Source organism: Triticum urartu, chromosome 6A (genome assembly GCF_056163025.1).
Source record: "Triticum urartu cultivar PI428250 chromosome 6A, HENAU_Tu73, whole genome shotgun sequence".
Lineage (NCBI taxonomy): Eukaryota > Viridiplantae > Streptophyta > Magnoliopsida > Poales > Poaceae > Triticum > Triticum urartu.
The window spans coordinates 36,695,136-36,717,698 of NC_141878.1; the positions used below are offsets into that span (position 1 = coordinate 36,695,136).

Genomic DNA, 22,563 nt, shown 5'->3' on the forward strand with positions numbered 1-22,563 from the left:
CTAACTCCAGCAAATAATACTTATAAAGATATTGTAGTCTATCACACTCACATGTAAAGACGTCGAATCAATCTTTAAACCTACACAGCCTTATAAAATTTCAGTGATAATATTATTTACATATATGATAAATTAAAAAATAATCTAAGACACTGGTTCATGAGGAGAACACATCAAAAACAGTCTATAAGTATCTATACCAGATTTACACCAAGTGTTTAACTAGATATAACAAAACTCCCAATTGTGTAAGTTGTCACCTGCCACTTGCATTACAAACTTTTTGTTGACATAAAAAATGTACAAGCATCAGCTATAGCAAGAACTTACCAGAAGCAGGTACAGCAATCTTGCAGGAGCTACAACAAGTAGCGGCTGTAGAAACAGAGCAAGTAGTGGCGCCTAACCATGTCGCCCCCTCCAAGCTAGACTCGGAGGATGCATACACGCGCTGCCTCCACCAAGCGCCCGCGATGTGTAAAGGAACAGCAAGCCCGCGAAGGTGTCTCAGGAAAGCGGATTCCACATGTTCGTGTAACGGCCTATGTGGCTCCGTTAGGTTTTATGCCTGCCGGTTCAGCTGCGGGTGGTTACGACAAGCATGAACCGGCGTGCGACGATGGCGAGAGGAGGATGGGTGCGTTTGGGTTGGAGCTGGGCACAATTAGCGTGGAGGGCCGGTTGATTGCCGCTTACTCGTCCGACTGATCTGGAGGGTTGGCGGTGATCATGTGCGTGGGGAGGAGGCAAGAGGAGGAGCAGGGGAGGCGGTGGAGGGAACCTTGTCGAACTGCAGGAGGATAGCGATGGCATGCTCGGGTCTGAGCGCACCTCTACCCACCATCTTGGTCAGCGTTTCCGTCAGGGCCTTGCCTATTTCAGACCGATGGTACATGTCGAACGCCTCCGCCATGCCTCCCCTGACCCTGATCCCTGCCGGTCAACAGTAAGCAGCATCAATCAGACAGTACAATCTAGATGCCGAGATGCCCATAGAAAACAATACAGATGCAAGATGGCGCGCGACTCTGATCATGCCGGAACCCAGCAAACGCAGGGATTCCGTCGAGATTCCCAAACCCACGGCGCAGCAAACGCACCCCGATCCTGGCCGCTCGGCTCCACCCCACCACTCACAACCAAACTGATGCACCCGCCACCGCCCGTACGCCCGCCGTAATAGAAACCCTAGGCGTCCCTCCCGCGGTGGCGCCACCGAATCGACGCGGGTGCGCTTCTACCTGGTCGATTGGCTGAGGGGAGTGCCGGCGGGGAAGAGAGCGGCTATGGGTGGGGGGGACGGAAGAGGGCGGCTATGCGCTGGCGTTCGAGGGGATCAAGGTGCGTACGACGGCGGCATCTGGGGATCGAGGGGATCGATAGGAGTCTTTCCACGGGGTGGTTTTTTTAGGGAGGCGTGCGTGGGTGGGACGGGGGGACGAAAAATAACCGGTTGAAAAAAACCCAGCGAAAATAAACCGTGGATACTATTCACCAACTCAGACATTAGGAGTAGAGATATGTAATCATCTAAAGCATCAATTGTCACCGTAAAATAAGCATGATTTTTAGTCAGAATCCAAGATTTGTTGGATAGTTGAACACTTAGGCCCATATTCATGAAGGACGACATAAGAGAAGCCAAGTACACAAATAATCCAAGAGTTCACGAACCAAAGGTGAACTAAATTTTGCATCCCTTAGTTTCTTTCAGCGACAGCATGTATGCATCCAATCCCATCGACTATATCCTCCTACTTAATGAGAACATACCCATTGTCTAAATCATCATTGACGTTCATACTCTTGTCCGATATGTCTGCTGCAGTTACGATATCCAGTGATATGGTTTCACCATGAGTAGTTTTAGAATTGTTCAGTTGTCAGGTTTGATTGCAATGGGGAATAAAGAGTCTGAAGCATGGTGTGCCAAGGTCAGTTTATAAGACAAATTATGCACCTGCACCATGCTGGTATACTGACTTCTGAAGGTCAATTTTTGGCAATTCGAATATTGATTTGAGAAGATTACAGAGCTGCAAAAATAATGGGAGAGGTGTGAAAATTAGGGCAGTATGTCATACTTTGTCTCAGTATTCTACTGATTCATACTTTGTCACTCTCCCCATTCCTACCTCACTCACTCACTCACTCACTCACCGTAGACGCTGGAAATAGTGAGAAAGAATACATACCCTTTTGCCCCATTCATATGCATGATCAACAAGGTAGGAATACTCAAGATCCTCAAAACATTTTTGCAATGATGAAAATAGTTCATTTAAGTAAACAGACACATAGACTATTGTAAGATCATTTCCCATGTTGTCATTGATCACTCACAACCTTCTCTTTCTCAACTATTACATACGGATAATTATTCCCAAGAGACTAATAGAAGGATCAATTCCATCGATCGGGTAGTCTCCCTCGTCATCTAAACCAAATACACATTTTTGGAAATCATATTCAATACTATTTAAAAGAGTTAGATTAAAGAAAATCAGTTGTATTAAAATAAATGTTCTTATCGCATCAGTCTTTTCTTCAGCGTTTGTATATGGTTCATTATAATCACCAGATTCGCAGAGCCATGCTCTTTCAATTGCTGTTCACCATCATCGATGAGGGTATTCTCCAAATCAACCATTTATGTCTACAACAAGGCACTATAAGATAACATTTGGCTCTAACCACCGAGGATATTCACCAAAACAGAATACTTGTCCAATGAGAACATCAACAATGTAAAACTTTCATAGATCTAAAATTACCTAGGAAGCAACTGGGCTGGTGTTTTGGCTCCTGGGAGCATATGCTCCCGAGTGAACAGTACCGCGAAAAAATATTAAATATTTTCGAAAAATCCTGATTTTTTGGTAGATGATTGTATTAGTTTCGCAAGTATGCATGACAATTTTCATGTGAAACAGAGCTGCGATGTTTTGTCAGCAAAAAAATCAAAATTTGGGGTAACTTTTGGTGTTCGATTTGTTTCTTTTTCACAAGCCAAAATGTCTAATATTTTTGACTCAAAGTTTGCATGTAGGATTTGGATGTGACTAAGTACACAGAAATAATTTGTCTTGATTTTTTTCTCATTTCAGTTTTTTTGGGGGCCGGGGAGCCAAATTGACTTTCCCAACAGAATATGCAAAATTATAAATCAATAGCACTATAAGATGAGAACACTGGTAATATTAAAATTTGAACAGATCTCAAGTTATTTCTGTAACATCAGAATACATTCTGAGAATGTGGTGTCTTCATAGAGTGTAAGCGGATGGAAACTAACAACATGTGATCTGCCAAAACAAAAATGGTTTACATGTAACACAAACAAAGGATAACAATACAAAACGTCAGTCAACTATATTCTCTTCTTTCTACAAGAATAATGAATTGCTCTTCTGATATGCGTCCTTAATTTCTAACGAGCCTAACGTACTTGGGGTTTAACTTGGGATAAAGCCAGAAATGCACATCTTATGTGTATGCATCAACCCGATGTATAACCTTCAAAGAAGGTATACAATGTTAAGCAAAATCAAGTGCCAAAACGTGTATCTAAGTAATTAAATTCTCTGGTTGGACACAGTATTGCGATTCAAGCGAAGATTCAGATTAGGAACCATTGTACTGTAATAGCAAACTGGAACAAACAATCGAGCGATTCGAGCGAAGATTCAGATTAGGAAACATGGGAGAATTCATCACCTTGCTCTATTGCATTTGTATGAGGTTGTCGTTGGCGGCTTGGCGGTCTCTGCGTTCTCCAGCCATCTACTCGGCGAATGATATTGTGGACTTGTTTGAGAAGTTACCGGAATCATCTGCACAGTAAATGTCACTACTACTTTTGGAGCAAGTCTTCATTTCTTAGTTCACCAATTTACTGTCAAAAAGGTAGCTTAGAATGTTTGATGTCGAGATAAACAGGGGAACAAGATTAGCATCAGTATAACCACAAATAGCTGAGTACATACGAACTGTAAAGCTTCATTAAACAGTGGACATACCTAACAATATCAGCAATGATAAACCTGTACATACTACTAATAAATATTCAAACTCGGCTGTATCTAACAATTACAGTAGTTCGGAAACAACTCAAAGGTAAGTTGCTAGTTAATTGGTATAATTAGTGAAGAAAACTATCCAGTTCTATGGTTTGATGGTCCATGTATCAGAACATGTATCAATAAGCTCTATCTCATAATTGTCCATGTTCTACTTATGTTTGGGATGATGTGTTCGACCAAACAAACCTGGTGCCAAAACTGCCAAATTCTTTGAAGACACACATCATGTAAACTAAATTTTCAATCATGTCTACATACACACGCATACAAATATGTGCACATCACCTGCATTTGCATATGCAATCGTTCATGAGAGGACAAGAACGGGGCAGCAGGGCAATTTCACTTTTGGGCGACAGGTGGAAGGAGATGCAGATGGTCGACGGGCATGTGAGGACGAGCTCCGGCAGTGGTGAGGTGACCATAGGCATGAAGAGTACTGAGGTACTTGGCGCAGCAGCTGCATGATGGAACTGAGCAGCTAGATGAAATCACCTCCGCTGGCTAACGGATCCCCTCTGTCGCTCCTCTGTCAAAATTGAAGATATCACCATCACATCATCCAACTATATTGACAATGATGAAATAAAAATTTGTATGGATTATAAACTCATAACATGTGAGAAATCCAGTTGTCATTAAATGGCATCAAGAGATAGGCATTGCCAAATCATGTTGCAATCCCATTGTATCTAGCATGAGTCGGGATCAGAGAAGAGACTGTTGAACACACAAATAGATCAGAGAAAATACGATCATGTTGAGTTAGGATGGAGGATTCAGGCCGCCTTCCTCATAGCGTTAGTGTCAGATGTAAATACATGCATTCCTCCTTGATGTAGGGAATGGACGTGAGGAGTGGCTAGAAGGGGAGAGATCGAAGGAACTGACGTAGCGGCAGTTTCCACAGTGACCTTGTCCCCGGCGGCAGCGGTGGCTCCCCTGTACTCGGGTAGGATCAGAGACGGGGGTGGTTGGAGACGGCCATGGCTTCAACTGGTTCATCCCGGCATTGGCGAACAGGTGGGGTCGTCGACGGGCACCACAGGGCTGGACGGCCACGACGTGTGCGCCTTGGACTCGAAGAAGCCGATGAAGGACTCCCGGACCCAGGCGGATGGCCAGTCCTCCATCGGCGGGCCGGCGGCGGCCGTGGGTGCTTGGTAGGATGAGAGGTGGATGGAGCGGTCGGGGCGTAGCGGGCCTTGGGCGGCAGCGCGGAACAAGGAGCGTGACGGCTGGGCTAACCCTAGGGATGTTTGAGATCGAGGGGAGCCTCGCTCGTCCCCATCGGAGCTCGAGGGGTTTTTTTCCTTGGTTTTTCTTCATAGGTTTTTTATCGTTCGATTCTCTAGCGTGCGAGGGGCATCGCTCCCTTCTAAAGTGGGTTTTGGTTCTCTGGTTTTGGTTGGCTTCTAAGGTGGCTTTTTTGTCGAGGTGGGAGGTGGGATCGAGAACGAAAAAAACCCGTCTCTAATAGGACGAAAATTGACCGGCGGAGACTACCAACTGGTCCATTAGGAATAGAGAAGATAATCTCTTGCATACTTTATATTATCTCATTTGCATCTACATATAGGAATACATATGTGGCAAGCATGAATCATTCATTTCAAAAAATAGTACATAGACAACCATCTTATGTCCAGTCCTGATACACTTGCAATTTCATACTAATGGCTGTCAAGTTATATCCAATAATAATCAGTCTCACTATATTAAGACACATGCATCACTGTTAAACATCCCAAAGGCAGATAATTCAGCTTAATTACTCTACTACTTCTTTCCAGATGACAGTAGTTAAACAAGAGGAGGATGACACGATCAGTGATATCAGCTGTAGCCAAATTTCCCATGGTAATGCTCAAAAACATACTTATGATGACTACTGACTTAGGTTTCAAATCATAGACGTTATTTTATCTTACCATGATCTTCTTAACTATTCATCACAGATGAACAACTGTGTCTGAAGCACAACAAGCCATTCGAGTATCACTACAAGAAATCTGTTAATACATGACGGTACATGTCCGTCATAGATTAGGGAAAAACTGTCATGGGTGCTCATCGATGACGGATTTCAAATCCATCATGTATATCGCGTCATAATTTGACATCATGCCATCCATGACGGATATTGACCGTCAAGGATCTGCCCGAGGCCCGCCCAGCCCAAACCAGGCCCTAACCTTCATGACGGAAACAACCGTCATGGACCCATGCTATGTAGGATTCTCAATGGACACACTGGAATGACATGGCTGCCTACGTGGACACTATTTTTCGTCACAGAAATCGTATGTAGGCACAATTTAAATTTGGTACACCCCATTAGCCTCTTTCTTTCAGCCCAATTTTCATAGAGTATTTTCTAGTATAATGCGTTACACAGATCATATTGCTAATTTTGGGCAAAGACAAGTATTTCCAAATTTCCATACACATATATCAATTAATATGCACCCTGCCAGTATCTACAACTTTTGCAGTTCACAAAATCCTCCATGAAAGGATAATTTACAACATAGATTGACAAAATATACACACAGCAAGGTTAAGAAATAGTACACTCCAGTTTACATAAACAAAACATATAAACTATTGAGGTTGTTATTCAAGTTCTTGCCATCGGCCCTCCTGATGGGAACTATCAGGTCGTGGCGAATTGTGATGAGAAGCACCAAGTAGCCTGCTACTCAATCATACCTAGCATATTTACAAGAACATTAGATATCTACAGATATGAATAGATAGTAGAAATAAGAGAAATTAAATCTTATAGTGCCGACAAATGAGGATAACATAGTATCTATGACATATAATTTTCATGTATATCCGAATTAATTAACACAACCAAGTGTTAAGTACTTGTGCATATCATCCAAACAAGAAACAAAAACACTTGGCGGACAAAGGGGGACAATAAATAAAGTAGTACACAAAATTCATTCAATTACAAGGATCCTTGATGATAAGTTATGGAGGTAACAAAGGGATAGTTGCATTGAGCAAAACAAACAGGTACATATTTCTATAGTTGTCTAGTAGTGTATTATTTTCCTAGTCTGGTAGGCATGAATCATTTTGTCAATATTTGGCAGAATGTCACCTTTGGTTACCACAGATTTGCATAAATTAGGCTAAAACTAGAACCTACCCTGTTAGAGCATTAAGAAATTGGATATACCCTGTAGAATAATATCTGCATCTATTGACACTTAACAGTTGAAGCTTAGAACAAAAAATATATAGTGAAAATAAAATCAAAAGTCTATGAAGGGGACAGCAATGGACCTATATAAGAATATGGACATTTTGTCCAAGGATGCATTTCTCTTGCAACCATAAGAGATCATCAATAGTTATCACGCATACAGCTGAATAATTAGTATTTGACAGAAACAATATAAATTAACAAGTGGAGATGCAAAATTACCTGCAACAGTGAGGTGACACATTTCTCAACAGCCAGGACAACACCATCCTTACTCTTCAACCCAATGGCAATGGAGCCCAACTGCAATCCATAGCGGAAGGATCAGCATCAGAAGGATTACATGCAGACCAGAATAAGAACACCAAAACTTTCAACAAAAATAATACCAAAAGGAAGGTATCAATCTTCATTAAGAATACCATTAGGAAAAAACGCATACCATTAGAAATTACGAATTAGTTCTCCAACAAGTAAGAGACGATGTTTGGAACATCTGCCTCACATATCAGACACATTTTATTTGGCTCAGAAAAATTAAAACTGCATTATCTATGTGCACCTCTAAATCCCGAAGATATAGATTGTTACAATACTTCATTATTTTTTTATAGCATCAATCATGTCTAAAGGAGCTGCTTATTCAGTGGTAAATCTTTGTGCCTCACATTAAGGAGCAACTTATTCAGTGGTAAACTTATATGTCTCTCCTCCCTCTCAGCTTTTGTAAATGGAAGAAAGCTACTTCTAAAGCTTGTCCAACATTAACATCCAACATTAATTTAGATAGGAACATGTGCGAACATCCAACATTAATTTAGATAGGAACATGTGCGAACATATGGCAGCAAACAAATTTCATGAATATTGATCGATCCTTAAGCAAGGCATGGTCAGAACTAACAAGTATGTGTAAACTAATCAGAACCTTAACAATACACGATTTGCACTCGGATGAAAGAGAAGCAACCTTTTACTCAGTGTCTTGTTGACTGCTACAACAACACAGCGCTACAGGAACACAGCCATGTCTTTCTACCAGAGAAGAGAACCACCTTTTGTTAGCTCACTTTATATGGTATAGACCTACTTAACTCACATCTGTGCAAAGCAAATAAAATGAGCCTGTTTGCCAACAAACTGGGATGGTATCATGTGCCCCTTCTCCTCTGTTCTACACAATCCTTCCTGCACAAATATGCATGAATGAAACAAGTGTTAACCTATAAATAAGTGACCTGAACAGCAGCTATGAACCAACCATATAATTTCAGATATTCAGATAATTAACCTACAAGACTAGGTGCAATTACAATTTTCAATGGGTCCTTGCTTTGCTTGTTGTTGAGGCAAAAAAGTGGAGGTAACAGGAACAGAATCCATGCATTCTTAACTGAAACAAAATAATATATTTGCTCATATATATATATATATATATATATATATATATATATATATATATATATGTTCAGTCAAAGTTAAACCAAATTGACACAGAAATTGAACCAAGGTGTGATGCTTATTCTTATGCATCTACAGATGCAGGTGCCATCTAGATAGTTTCAGTCAACGTTTTTAAAAATGGAACCATACAAACTGAGCCAAACAATGGGGCTTATTCATATGGATGTATGTACAGATGCAAGTGCCATCCAGATTTGGGGGTGGATGGGAAGGGGGCGAGGGGGAGAGGAAACTCACCATGTCCATGTTGGAGTGTCGCGTCGAGGAGGAGGCGAATCCAAGCGGGTGAGGATGACCTGTACATCACCGGATGGGTGGACGGGGTTCAGGGGCGGGGGTGTCTTTGCTGTACCGGCGCGCGCCTCTTGGAGATAGAGGACGAGAAGAGCACCGACGCTCGCCGCCGCCATCTTCAAGCGGGACTAGGCCGTCACGCCCGTGCTCATCTCGAGCAAGCCGATGCAGGGTGCGCTATGTCAGCACATCCTGCGGGAGGAGGCCTTTGCGACGTCCTATGCCAGGAGCACCATCCAGCAGGTGGTAGGCGACGGAGAGGATCTGCCGGAGCCGTACCATCACCGAAACCCTAGCCATTGGGAGGTATTGCAAGCGAGCGTTGCTGGCTGGCAGCGTTGAATCTAGCCGAAGGGGAGGAAGCAGCGGAGCGAGGGGAAGATGCGGGTGTGCTGCGCGCCTGCAATAGCCGCCAGAAATCGCCGGAATCGGGCGGCGGCGGCGAGGAATTGCGTGGGGAAGAGTGGCTAGAGATAGAGGAGTTGGGCTGCGCGGAGGGAGGGAGGAGGGGGCTGAGGAGGAATGCTAGGGTTAGCGTTTTATACGGGAACACTCAGGCGGGCTTCAGTGGGCTTGAGCAGGCTTGCGGGGCTATACTAGGCCGTCCATGACAGTTTTCACGAACGTCATGGGGAATCCGTCATGGATTAACGGATTTCTTGTAGTGTATATTCATGGCCCATGCAAAAGCAAGCTCAACCCCAAAGTTCAAAGGCAAGAAAATCCATCTAAAGCCTGGGAAGTACATTCTCCGTGGTAAGAGCTACATTACTCTTCTCATTCCAACAACTCTCACAACAACTGCTACATGGTATAACTTTGTATAATTTAACATAGGTGAGCCTGGCATCCATCACTTAGATGAGTTTAGTCGCCACATTGTGTGGGGCAACACAGTTAAGCTCTACAATCATAATGTTCTTAGAATGCGAAAGATCATCCACAGCACCACCACGCCTGATCGCTACTATGTGTGCCACATGACAGAAACATTGGCAATAGACGGCAAAAGAACGATAATCCTTTGCAATTGCTCTGTTCTATTTCATACAATGACATGGTATAAAATGATATACTAACTAACATTTACTATTATTTTCGGTACTTTGTGGTTCCCTTTTCTAAGGGTTCCGTTTTCCCACACATGGATGCTGACAATGGTGAACTGCCAATCACTACTGGAGATGGAACTACTGCTGTCACTGCCCGCTTTATCAAGGGTGTTGACAAAAGGGCCACCATCACTAGACGCTGGAGCGACTTCCTCGGTCGGGCACAACATGAACAAAGGGCAATCATATGCTTTCGCCTTTAAATGCACTTCGAAGGGACTGCGTCTGATCGTCTACTCAATATAAGCAAGTTCCAATAGCCCCTTGTTATATAACTTAGCATTAGTATTGATGCCTACCAAGACTTCTATGTTTATCATCCTTTTGGATCTTATGCAATCACCTAAGACCATCATATGCGTTTAACTATCATACCTTAGACTGTTGTGTGGTATGCTTTCCAAACAGCCGTGATGAAAGAAATATATGCTTTCGCCTTGAAGTGCACGTACAAAGGCCTCTGCATGATTACCTATCCAATCTAAGCAGATCTAGTTTATGTAAAACATGTAACATCAGCAACCATCTATCTATTATCAATCCGTACTTACTTTTCATGTGTTTTATTTTGTGTTTACATATTTTAATGCACACTCTTCCAATACCTTGCTTGCACTCCCCTTTGCGCCATCGGCGCAACGGGTCATCTAGTACATCTTAACAGGTCACACACACACGTATGTATGTATGTATATATATATATATATATGTACATCTTAACAGGCCGCCCTTCTTCGCCCCTTCACCGGCCACGGCAAATGCGTTGCCGCGGCACCCGGCCTTGCCGTCCTCGTCCTCCGGCACCGTCGTGACCCAATGACGTGGCCTCAAGAATCATGAACGTTTGACAACGGAGAGGGAAGGGAAGATCATATGCATGTCATAAGAAAGGGAGTTTATTTACTACTCCTCGATGTATTGTTTCCTTTGTTCGGAGATTGATTACCATCCGTGAGTTAAGGTAAGGTTAATGTGATTGAGTGATTTTTCTGAAAATCAAATATTTGTTTTCTAATTAATGTGATTGAGTGATTTAAGGTAAGGTTAATTAATTTGGATTTGATCTTTAGAGATTGTTCGTGATTGATTCTACATTACTAAATAACTTACTCCAGTATGAAAAGTTCTGATCTGTTCAGATTTATTTCATTGTGGGAGAGGGTGACACGAAAATAAACCGATGAAGTGGAGGGAGGGGACGAAAAAAATCTACGAAAAAAACCAGCGAAGGTGGGAGGAGGTACCAAAAAAAACCATGGGAGATGGGACAAAAACACCTGAAAGCGAGACTACCAACTACTTCATTAGGAGTAGAGATATATGTTTGTGCTTTCGGCTGTAAGGGGGTGAGGTGGTACTATTGAATAAGAAAAGTAAACGTACCAATTACACATGCATTGATATGGCTTAGTTGGTAGGTGTGTATGATATGGCTTAGTTCAATTCTTGACGCAAGTAAATTCATTTTTTTGCCAAAATATCCCACAAGGCCCACCTTGGCCCATGCGGGGATGCACAAAATAAGCTATGTGCGGCCCATGCGGGGAATTTTGGTTACGCATGGCCCATACATATAGTGATCCAGCCGTACGTGACCAAATAAAATGGACGGACGGACGGAGGAAGACGGACAAAAATTAGGGACTAACCAATTAATACCACCTTGTGTATATGTTTTATATTTAAATTGAAAGCATAAATTTTCATGAAAAGAAATGTATTGTGACGGTGAACCCCACAAAGTCAGTCCGTGCTTTATTATTAGGGAAAGATATACTAATTAGAGGCACCTTTGGAGCGTATACGTTAATTCATGTCATTATGATTAATATTGCCGTTCGATATTAAATTTAATGGTTAAGATATGCTAGAAGACTATGCCTTATTATAGAAGAAAACAACATGTATGTAGGGATGAAATCCACACGTACAAAAAAAAACTCACGTAAAGAAATATCAATTCTCACCACATAGATGAAACTCATTAAACTTGCACATTCAGAAAAAGTCCTAAGCTCCCACGTCCATGAAAGATTAGACATGCACATAAAAAAAGAGTCCAAAATGCCCACGCCCAGGTTCCCAGAAAAAGTACGTGCCAACTCCTTGCAAAAAAGGACACGTGGCTACAAAACTAAAAAAATATGAATATAATCATCTTAATCTCTCCTTAATAATAATAAAGCATCAATTGACTTTGTCGGGTTCACCGTCACAATACACTTCTTCCAGTAAGTTTACACTTCCACTTTGAATTTTAAAACATATAGGCGAGATAGTAATAAAAAACTGTTCATTGGTCGAGTACGTCAATTAATATACGGTTTTGATAATTTACATGCGGATGAAAACAATTCGCCTTCATTCGTTTCCTGTGCCGTACGATCTGTCCGCTGAGATCCGTGTGTTTCTTTGTTTTTTTGTCTGGTTTCTCTTATCGGGCCCGTTAGTTGACCGTCTAATTTCCACTTGCAACACCCGCGTCGCTCCTCCTCGTTTCCCCTTTGTCATTTCGTACATGCAACCTCGGAACAGAGTCGAGCGAGAGAGATGGCCATGGCGATTTGGAGCTCCGCCTCGCCGCTCGATCCCATTGTCTTGGTGGTGACTCGTCCGCTCCCTGCCTTGTGCAGCCCCGCTTCCTTCGCCCCCCCTTCTGTGTCTGCCGGCGGGGGCTGCGGCATCTCTCGGTCCCGCACCCACCAGTCCCCATTTCCGCCACCGATTCTGTTCGTCGGATTCTGTATTTCACCCTCGTTTTTGTTTTTTTCCTGTGATCTGTTTAGGTAGTGCATATGGGTTTGTCAGTCAGATCTGTTGCTGTGATCCATCCCCGCACCTATTTTTTATGTAGATGTGTGAGGCTGCCCCGTTTACGAGATGGGCATTTTAATTGCTCTGCTATGCGCGTTAGCTGGGTTAGCTGGGATGCGCCTCGTTGGATCTGCTATGTGAAGTTGTTAATTCTATAATTGGTTTGTTGTTCAAGTTTGGCTGGTTGTTAATCATAGGCTAGCTTGTTTAGTTGTAGCAGTATACTGTATTGACAGAATTCAAACTTACTGGGTGTATTTGTCCCCCTGATCTCTGGTGTTATAAACTTATAATCCCCTAGACCGTTTTCTGTAACTGTTATTCCTTGTTGGTTTTATAGTGTAATTTCCCAGTTGATTTACTGCCATTGACAGTGTACTTCCTATTTGGATGTATAGTGATTTACTGTGTAGTCCATAGTGGATATTCAGTGTAACTAAGCGTATTTTACAGTGTAATTTTCTAGTGGTTAGATAGTAGATTTTACAGCGTAAACCCCGGTTGTTTTACACTGTAATTCCCAGTGGGTTCATAGTGGATTTTCAGTCTAACTAAGTGTATTTACAGTGTAATTTTCTAGTGGATAGATAGTGGATTTTACAGCGTAATCCCCGGTTGTTTTACACTGTAATTCTCAGTGGGTTGCAGTGTAATTCCTTTTTTGGATTTACAGTGTATTTCTACCTTAGATTTACAGTGTATTTGTGAGTTGATTTATAGTGGATTATAGTGTTTTTTGTGAGTGGATTTACAGTGCTTGGATTTACAGTGTATTTGCGAGTGGATTTACAGTGTAACTGCGGGTGAATTTACAGTGTAATTGTCTTGGATTTACTGTGTATTTGCGAGTGGATTTACAGTGTAATTGCTAGTTGATTTACAGTGTAATTCATATTAGACTTTCACTGTATTTACAGTGTAATTATCAATGAATGTTTTAAAAAAATCTTAGTGGCCTTGCAATGTTTTTCCAATTTATAGCCCATGCCCTTTCTCTTTTTTGTATCCTAGTTTTTGCATCCTTGAGTGTGTAGCTTGATATACGATTCTTCCCCATTTCTCAGTGGAAATCCTCTTAGATGGATTTAGAACTCATAGTGGATGTGCATTATAAGCATTGAAATCTTCTTTAGCTGGCTAGTGGTTTTTTATAGTGGTTTTGTAGTGCACTAACAGAGATGTAGACTGTAAATAAGTAGCACTGTTGTATGGTGTTCTTTATGTACTGTTATTTTTTCATCTTGGCGTCATTTATCTTTATGTACTTCTTTCATTTGCAGCTAACAACAAAATAAAAGCACTGGAAATTTGGTAGCAGCAAAATAAGTAGCACCAATGCTTTCTCTACAATTAAGACTCAATCGTTTCTCATTGACTTTACTCTCATCTTGTAGAGTACTTCATTTCCTCTTTGAATGCTTCATCTCTTTAACTTTCTCTTCTCTGTTTTTCCTTTGCTTTCTTTCTCTAGTATATGCTGTTCTTCCTTTTGCAGGCTTCTCATGGTCCCCATTTGTAGGCTTTCCGTGGTCTTGTTTCTGCTATTTCTTCCTTCTTTTTCCTGTTGTTCCTCTGATTGTTTCCATGCATGATCTTAGATTTAGTTTCATTTCATTTCTGAAACCTAGTGAACATTCATAGGATTTACAGTGTAATTACAGTCCTATTACAGTGTAAACTCAGGGGTAATTACATTGTAATCACAGTGCATTTTCGAGCGTAACTACAGTTCAATTACAACATTTACACTGTAATTTCAGGGTCAATTACACTATAATTTTCAGGGCAATCACAGTCCTAATTTTTACTGTAATTAAAGTGTAATTTCTGTGGTAGTTACAATGTAGGAGTATTTTTTCAGGGGTAATCACTCCGTAAATCACTGGGAATTTTAGTGTAATTTCAGGTACACCACATAGCCAATTACAGTGTAATTCAGGGGTAGTTACACTGTAATTTAACTGTATTTATGCTGTAATTACACTATAAGTTCAGGGAATTTCTAGTGCAATCTCAGTGCAATTTTACACTGATCTTTCAATGTAATTACATTGTATACCGTGTATATTGAGGGAAGAGCGGGTGGACAAGGACAGTGACAATCGGAGGACAGGAAAGAAGCAGAGGACATATGACAACTGTCATACTCTGGATGGCTGAAAATATGAGTGAAAGCCAATTGAATTTCAGTCAGATGTAAAATAGACAGTCCCTTAATATAAGTCGCTTTTTTTAGTCCCTCCGGCTCGCTCAACTGGGCCGTGTTGATCGTTCCTGTCAACCGTGTGATGACTGAACTGGGCTTGGTCAAAAAGAAAAAAAAACGATGCAAAAAATACTTCACTTGAGCTTCAAACCCACGACCAAGGCCCTCCGTCCCGAAGGACGACGCCAACTCAGCTGCTCTATTTTGTTCTGCCAAACTGTGTTCATGTAGATATAATAGTCCCACATCGCTTCTTTGCACTCTATCTTATCGACTTTTATACATCGGCGGACTTGTCGTAGCATAAGTTAATAAACAGAAGATGGAAACCGAACGAAAGAATTAACCCCAAAAGTGGGAAGAGGGAGCAAGGAATAAAGAACGAACGCTGGATGAATTTGGCCTGAAGCAACCATGCTTACGCTTTTTTTTCAACCAGTCATTGCCCATTTTCATTAATTTCTTAAATAAAATACATCAACCGTCCTTGCAGAAAGAACAAGGCAGCTTCACAGCTGGAAATCAAGAGTGCGGTGTTCAGTTTTACGGGGAAGCATCCTCAGAAATCTAGCAAATCATTCGCATGATTCTCTCACATACACTACAGATCCTTCGGATCGCCACATCACAGCTGGACTTCATTGCTTAGAGTGTCTAATTAAGGGTTTGTTCGTTTAATCCTCTCCCCAAGAGGATTGGAGGGGATTGGCAAGGATTGGTTCGTATTTTGACTTATAAGAGGTTTAAGTCCCCCTCAAACCCTTCAATCCACTCGGATTCACACGCAACCGAACAAGGCCTAAACGGGATCCGTATCCTAATTATTAAGCAGCAAATGATAGTGTGCGCGAAACATGCAGGCAATGTCAACGAGGACAGACTGTGATGATATTGTTTGAAAACTCAGCTGTCGTCCGTAGTGTTTGGCATGTGACAGATAGATCCTGTTGATTGTCTAACGAAAGCCAACGGTGATGTCAAACTAGACTACTTAAACATAGTCAGTAAGACAAAAATGGGAAAAATATTTATATATGACTACCGAGAACACGACATCCATTGTATCTCGATTAAGCATATTCAAATATTATTCCTGTCGTGATATTGACAACATTATTAGTTTGTACTTGAATGAATAGTCAAGGAACTTTTGAGTGTTCCAAGTTAAACATCCAAATTTGTGTCGCATTTCAGTATGGGAGGCGCGTATGACTCTCAAGTTTTACCGAATTTGAGTAATATGGGTCAACTATTTGCAAAAATAAAATAAAAACGTGTTATCTAGCATATGTTTTTACCGTGTTAACACATTCACAATTATTCTATCTTGAAAAAAGGTACCTAGGTGGTAAATGAACTACAAACCTTGCTCGACATATATCGAGAAATATGTATTGACATACACAACAGAGAAAATAAATCAAAATACATTGCGCAGAATATTGACAATAAATTAGTTGGTGAAATTAGACAATTTAGTTGGTGAACTTAAAAAATTGTTACATAAGGCTCCAACTTAAGTTCTCAGCAGTTGGATCAGTTTTTTTAGGACCATGGAAATACTGAAACCATGGTTGATACAAACTCCCCTCTCACACATAAACTTTGAGCTAGATATTTCCTTTAAGTGAGTTTAGCTACTAATTTTAAAGGGGTTCGCTAAATGTCAGTCAATTGAGATTTAATGTAGTCTCAATCACCTTTCCAAGCCGTTGGATACATGCACACTAAGATTATGTGCTAGGAAACTTTTCTTTGTTATTGTGATGTGGAACAGAAAGAGATGTGTGTGTGCCATTCTGGACTATTCGATGTGTGCGTGTTTTTTCGAGGAAAGAGCCTACAATCTACACGAGAAGCTTGTGTTTGGGCCAAGTCCAAACATAATATAATTTGACAAACCAAACAACCAACATTTTCTAAAAACGAAATCAACATAGCAAAAACATGTTTGCTTTCAAATATTAATAAATAACTGTATATAAATAATCCCACTTCAATGCACTACTCCTCTCACATCCGGCGAGAGTGTGATGTTCATTGAGGCAACATCGAAGGACATGAATGTAGTTTCATTAATCTTTTTTCGAATTGTGTACACCAAAAATTGTATCATCATTGACGACGGTGGCAAAAATGAAAAGTGGCAACATTAACGAGTCACTGAAAACATGCGAAGACGTTCTCCTTCTGGTGCAATGCACGACACATTAAATGATGCATACAAAGGTTAAAGGGAGCCTTCTTTTGAGAAACAAAGACAAACACAGGCTCACAAACACGTACATACACTAACACCTAGAGAGACTGAGCCGACATGTCTTGAGACCGATGAACACACCACAAGTGTCTCGCTTCGACGCGAACGTCACCGTGCACTGAAATAATATTTCGCCTTTGTGAGACATGAAAGCGTCAAAGCTAGGTTTTAATTCTTGCTCTATTGGGTATCACCGCCCTCCAAACCATCCAATCAGAGATTGGTTCTCAGGGTTAAAGCGAAACTGACCAATCCATTTATTTGATATGAAAAAAATGAACCCTTCCAAACCAAGCAAACAACTATCTCTAAGAAATCCAACATAGTAACAATGTTTTGCATTCAAATGTTTTGAAAATTCTAAAAAAAACTTTTGGATTAGTTTTTAAACTCTCGATTAGTATATAACATTCCAATGTTTGTATGTCGCACTAAAAATAAATACACCACTCTTTCACCTGGTGATAGTGCTAAGCTAACGGAGTGCCATCAAAGGACACCACTTACTATCTTAACTCTATTCCATGATGCGGACACCAATAATCATTTTTATTTACCAACACGAAGGCGTGTTTTTTTAAGATAGTGAGTGTTTCTAAATGTTCTTGGTTTCAAAAAATATATTCATGTTTTAAATATGTTTAAACTTTTTAAGAAATGCTGAAACTTCCCAAAAAATGGTTCCAATTAAAAACCAGTTATAATTGTTCACAAAATCATTAAAATAATCAAGAAATCGCTTGTTTATATAATGTTCGACTTGAAAACATATTCCAATTCTAATAAGAAATTAAAAAATAGTCGATTTCTTAAAAAATAAAGAAATATTTGTGTTGTATTTCAAAAAGCAAAATATATAACCGATTCACATACTATTCCATGCACAACTATTCTTCCAACAGATGTAGGAAGTTAGGTTGGTTCTTCATGTCCACACTTCAAGCTCCGAACAAAAATTAGAGTTTAACATTATTACTCTGGTTTATCAGCCTTGGATACAAGAAATGGCACATGAAGCGCACTTTTATTTGCCCGTTGCAACGCACGGGCATTTGTACTAGTAAATATCAATTGAAGGAATATCATTCTGCAAAGGCAGATTCTTGAAAAGGATTGTTTCACAAGTGCATCCATTAATTTTAAAGTTTACTATCTAATATGATGCTAGATAGATAAAGCCTCAATTAAGTATAACATTGTGTTTGTTGGTTAAGTTAGGAGCACTTACTAATGTACTAAAAGAGAAATATATATTATATATGGTTTGAGTAGCATTGTAGTAGTGGTGCATATACATACGCGCACAACAACAAAGTAATATAACTATATATCGAAATAATTCATACTCGCTTTCTCCCTTAGTAGGTGGTGTCAAATTCTTGCTACTATGACATGAAGGCTTCATTCAGAACAGTGATGATACTTTGCGCAACATAAATGGGAAAGTAGAGGCACTCTTCCATACAATGAAGTTTATAATATATGTGTTTATATTGTACTATAATTATTTGAATAACTTAGCATATGTTCAGATGTATGATATCTGTAATTTAAGCGCTTGAATTTTACATATAAATATAATTTTATTAATAAATATGTACCCATATAATAGCTAGGCCATGTAGTTGCACGGGTAGATGACTAGTGATTACAATCTTGTTTGTGAGCAAGTCAAGCTTATCTAGTTTACACGTAACAACTTGTAGAACATTACAAAATATATGCTTGCTAATAACTTCTAGAACACTACAACACTTCTAGAACACTACAACACTACGCGCACAACAACAAAGTTACATTACTAGTCTTATCTATCTTAAGAGACCACACAAGATTACAAACTAAGTACCGTGACAGCCATGCTTATCTAGTTTATGCGTAACAATTTGCAGAAAATTACAAACTTAGTTTCAGAAAAATAGGCAATCTAGATTACTGTTTGATCTGTAAAGTAAATAAGATGAGTCATGCGTGTTGTCACACCTTTTTGGTGGTGGAATGATAGTGCAACAACAAGGAACTTTAATGAACAGTCCAAGAATACACTTGTAAGTAGTGCCACCAAACAGAACATACCAAATTATGATTTTGAGAAGCATCCAAGCACTTTCCACACTAGCAAATGCCAATTGTGAAAGAGATCATTCCATGGCAGCTATAAATAGCCCCGTAGCATGACGATCATCCTTCCTCATCCATCATTCTCATAAGTAGAGCGCATCATTTAAGCCAAGCAAGCTGTGGTCAATACAAATCCACCATGAAGACCTTTCTCATCCTTTCCCTCCTTGCTATCGTGGAGACCACCGCCACAACTGCAGTTAGAGTTCCAGTGCCACAATTGCAGCCACAAAATCCATCTCAACAACAGCCACAAGAGCAAGTTCCATTGGTACAACAACAAAAATTTCTAGGGCAGCAACAACAATTTCCACCACAACACCCAGATCCACAGCCGCAACCATTTCCATCACAACAACCATATCTGCAGCTGCAACCATTTCCGCAGCCGCAACTACCATATTCGCAGCCGCAACCATTTCGACCACAACAACCTTATCCACAACCGCAACCACAGTATTCGCAACCACAACAACCAATTTCGTAGCAACAATAACAACAACAACAACAACAAATCCTTCAACAAATTTTGCAACAACAACTGATTCCATGCATGGATGTTGTATTGCAGCAACACAACATAGCGCATGGAAGATCACAAGTTTTGCAACAAAGTACTTACCAGCTGTTGCAAGAATTGTGTTGTCAGCACCTATGTCAGATCCCTGAGCAGTCGCAGTGCCAAGCCATCCACAATGTTGTCCATGCTATTATTCTGCATCAACAACATAAAACAAAAACAACAACCACAACAACCATCGAGCAAGGTCTCCTTCCAACAGCCTCAGCAACAATATCCATCAGGCCAGGGCTCCTTCCGGCCATCTCAGCAAAACCCACAGGCCCAGGGCTCTGTCCAGCCTCAACAACTGCCCCAGTTCGTGGAAATAAGGAACCTAGCGCTACAGACGCTACCTGCAATGTGCAATGTCTACATCCCTCCATATTGCACCATCACGCCATTTGTCATCTTCGGTATTAACTGAGAAGAAAATAACTCTAGTACTAGATATACTAGTACACTTCCCGTGCGTTGCCACGGGCTTTTTCAAATTTGTACTGATTGCAAACACGATGCATGTGAAATTTGACATGTATAGAAAAGATAGACAGTAAAAAATGAAAAATAGTTGAAATCCACTCCACTTGCAATAATTTTGATAAAAATGCAATTAGCCGACTTGTACTATGAGATCTGATCCACAAAGTAGAAAAGTGGTACAAGAACATACACCCTCCACCCGCAAGTACTTGTCGGAGAAATGGATTATCCATTCTCCGAGAAGTATTTCTGGACAGAGAGAGTACAACTATTTGTCGTGCACTTTACTTTAATTGATGGATATCACTTGCATGCCTTTTTATGCTTAAGACCAATAGTCTCACAAAGCATGTCCATTGTTATTGTTCAATAATTGAAGACCACACTTGGGAGGATTTTGTTCCCTCAAAACAAATGTTCGAAGATACTACAACCAGAAACTTGATTGCATTATGAACTTGCCTGGAAAATTATTACATATGAAATTAGGCACTTGGAGGTTACCATTTAGGAACCACCGCAAAAAATATTTCAACCCTTTCCCATCTACTATTCATATCTCAAATGATTTAGGACAGTCCGCATCTACTTTTCCTGGCTCAAATGGATTGAGGTCCGTCCAGCTGCACTCAACTTTTAGAATATTTCTTCCTTGAAGGTCATGAAAACAATCATACAGTAAGATCAATGGTGATCATAAATGTCATTTGTAATTAAGTGATACTACATCCATCCGGAATTACTTGTCGCCCAAATGATGCTAGAACATGATATTATTTACAATAGGTTCTCCTCTCAGCATGTAACCACTCCGCCGACTATTGCACACAAACTTTGGCCTTTCTCTCCTCACAAAAACATATGAGCTCTCAAGGCAACACGGTGAGTGTCTATTTCTTATGGATATCACAACTGTTGTAATATGAGATGTCGACACATTTTCTTTTCAATGGAGTGGTGTCTAGCCCACACAAATGCAACACTTTTAAAGAACTAATGCTCTTGTTATCCATAGAGCTAGAACAAATAAACGGATTGGGAAGAACTAAATGCAACACTTTTAAAGAACTAATGCTCTTGTTATCCATTGCATACATGTAATCCTTCTAGATATTTTGCTTCTAATAAATTTGCAGTATGCTTTTAACCTACTATTTTAGATCTCCCATAGAAAACACAGAATCATGTGCTTTGGTCACCGTGCTGAAAATAATATACCTTACATAAACAAATGGAGGTAGTATAACATTATGATCCTCATGTACAGTAGGGGGCCTTGTTGACTTTTTGTTACCACTAACTCACTCTCATTACATGGATGAAAAATGATTCTTCTTCTTTCTTAGATGGATGAAAATAGACATTGGGGAGAGGATGTAGTGGAACTGGGAACGCTATGTTTAGTAGCCCAAATAGTTACTAGCTTTAGCATGATGTGGGAAGGTCCAAGTCTTGAAACTCTTTGACACAGTACGCAAAGTTGAATGCCAGCCTGTACTGACAACATTTAGTACAAGCTCAATTAAGAAGACAACATATTAATGTATTGAAAATTCTAATCCTGCCAATAAATGTAGACCTTCATTCTTATTCACACAGGGTCTGTCTATGTTTTACCTGTGAGGCATTACATTTTTCATCACTTTAATGTTTTTCTTCATGCAAAAAAATTGCCTTTCTATTTAGTCATATACACTGCTGCTAGTCGACTCAGCTTAATGCATACAATCAACGAGAATTGCTTTCTATGCCATTAACTAACTATCACCAATAAAAGAAAGCTTTTGCTTTGGAATGCAGATTTTAGGCTCAAGGACCTCCAGCTCTCGGCCACCATGGTACAAGAGATGCTGAGAGTATGCACTTTAGTGTATGAGGAAGTGTGAAATTATCTAGGAAGACTTAGTAAGTTTTTCTCTGCCATAGTGTTACTCCAATCAAAATCAAC

At 40.3% G+C, this 22,563-nt stretch overlaps 1 protein-coding gene and 1 pseudogene across 1 annotated transcript; both read left to right on the plus strand.

Annotated features, from left to right (window-relative positions):
- The first annotated feature begins 5,068 nt into the window (after nt 1-5,068).
- On the plus strand, nt 5,069-11,012 carry LOC147963602 (uncharacterized). Its single transcript, XM_087529636.1, has 7 exons — nt 5,069-5,091; nt 5,836-5,942; nt 6,041-6,096; nt 7,698-7,701; nt 9,751-9,816; nt 9,898-10,031; nt 10,896-11,012. Exons 1-7 carry the CDS (start codon nt 5,069-5,071, stop codon nt 11,010-11,012), a joined length of 507 nt encoding a protein of 168 aa, XP_087385762.1.
- Nucleotides 11,013-19,642: 8,630 nt separating this feature from the next.
- LOC125516446 (alpha/beta-gliadin-like) lies at nt 19,643-20,944 on the plus strand (annotated as a pseudogene).
- The last annotated feature ends 1,619 nt before the right edge of the window (nt 20,945-22,563 follow it).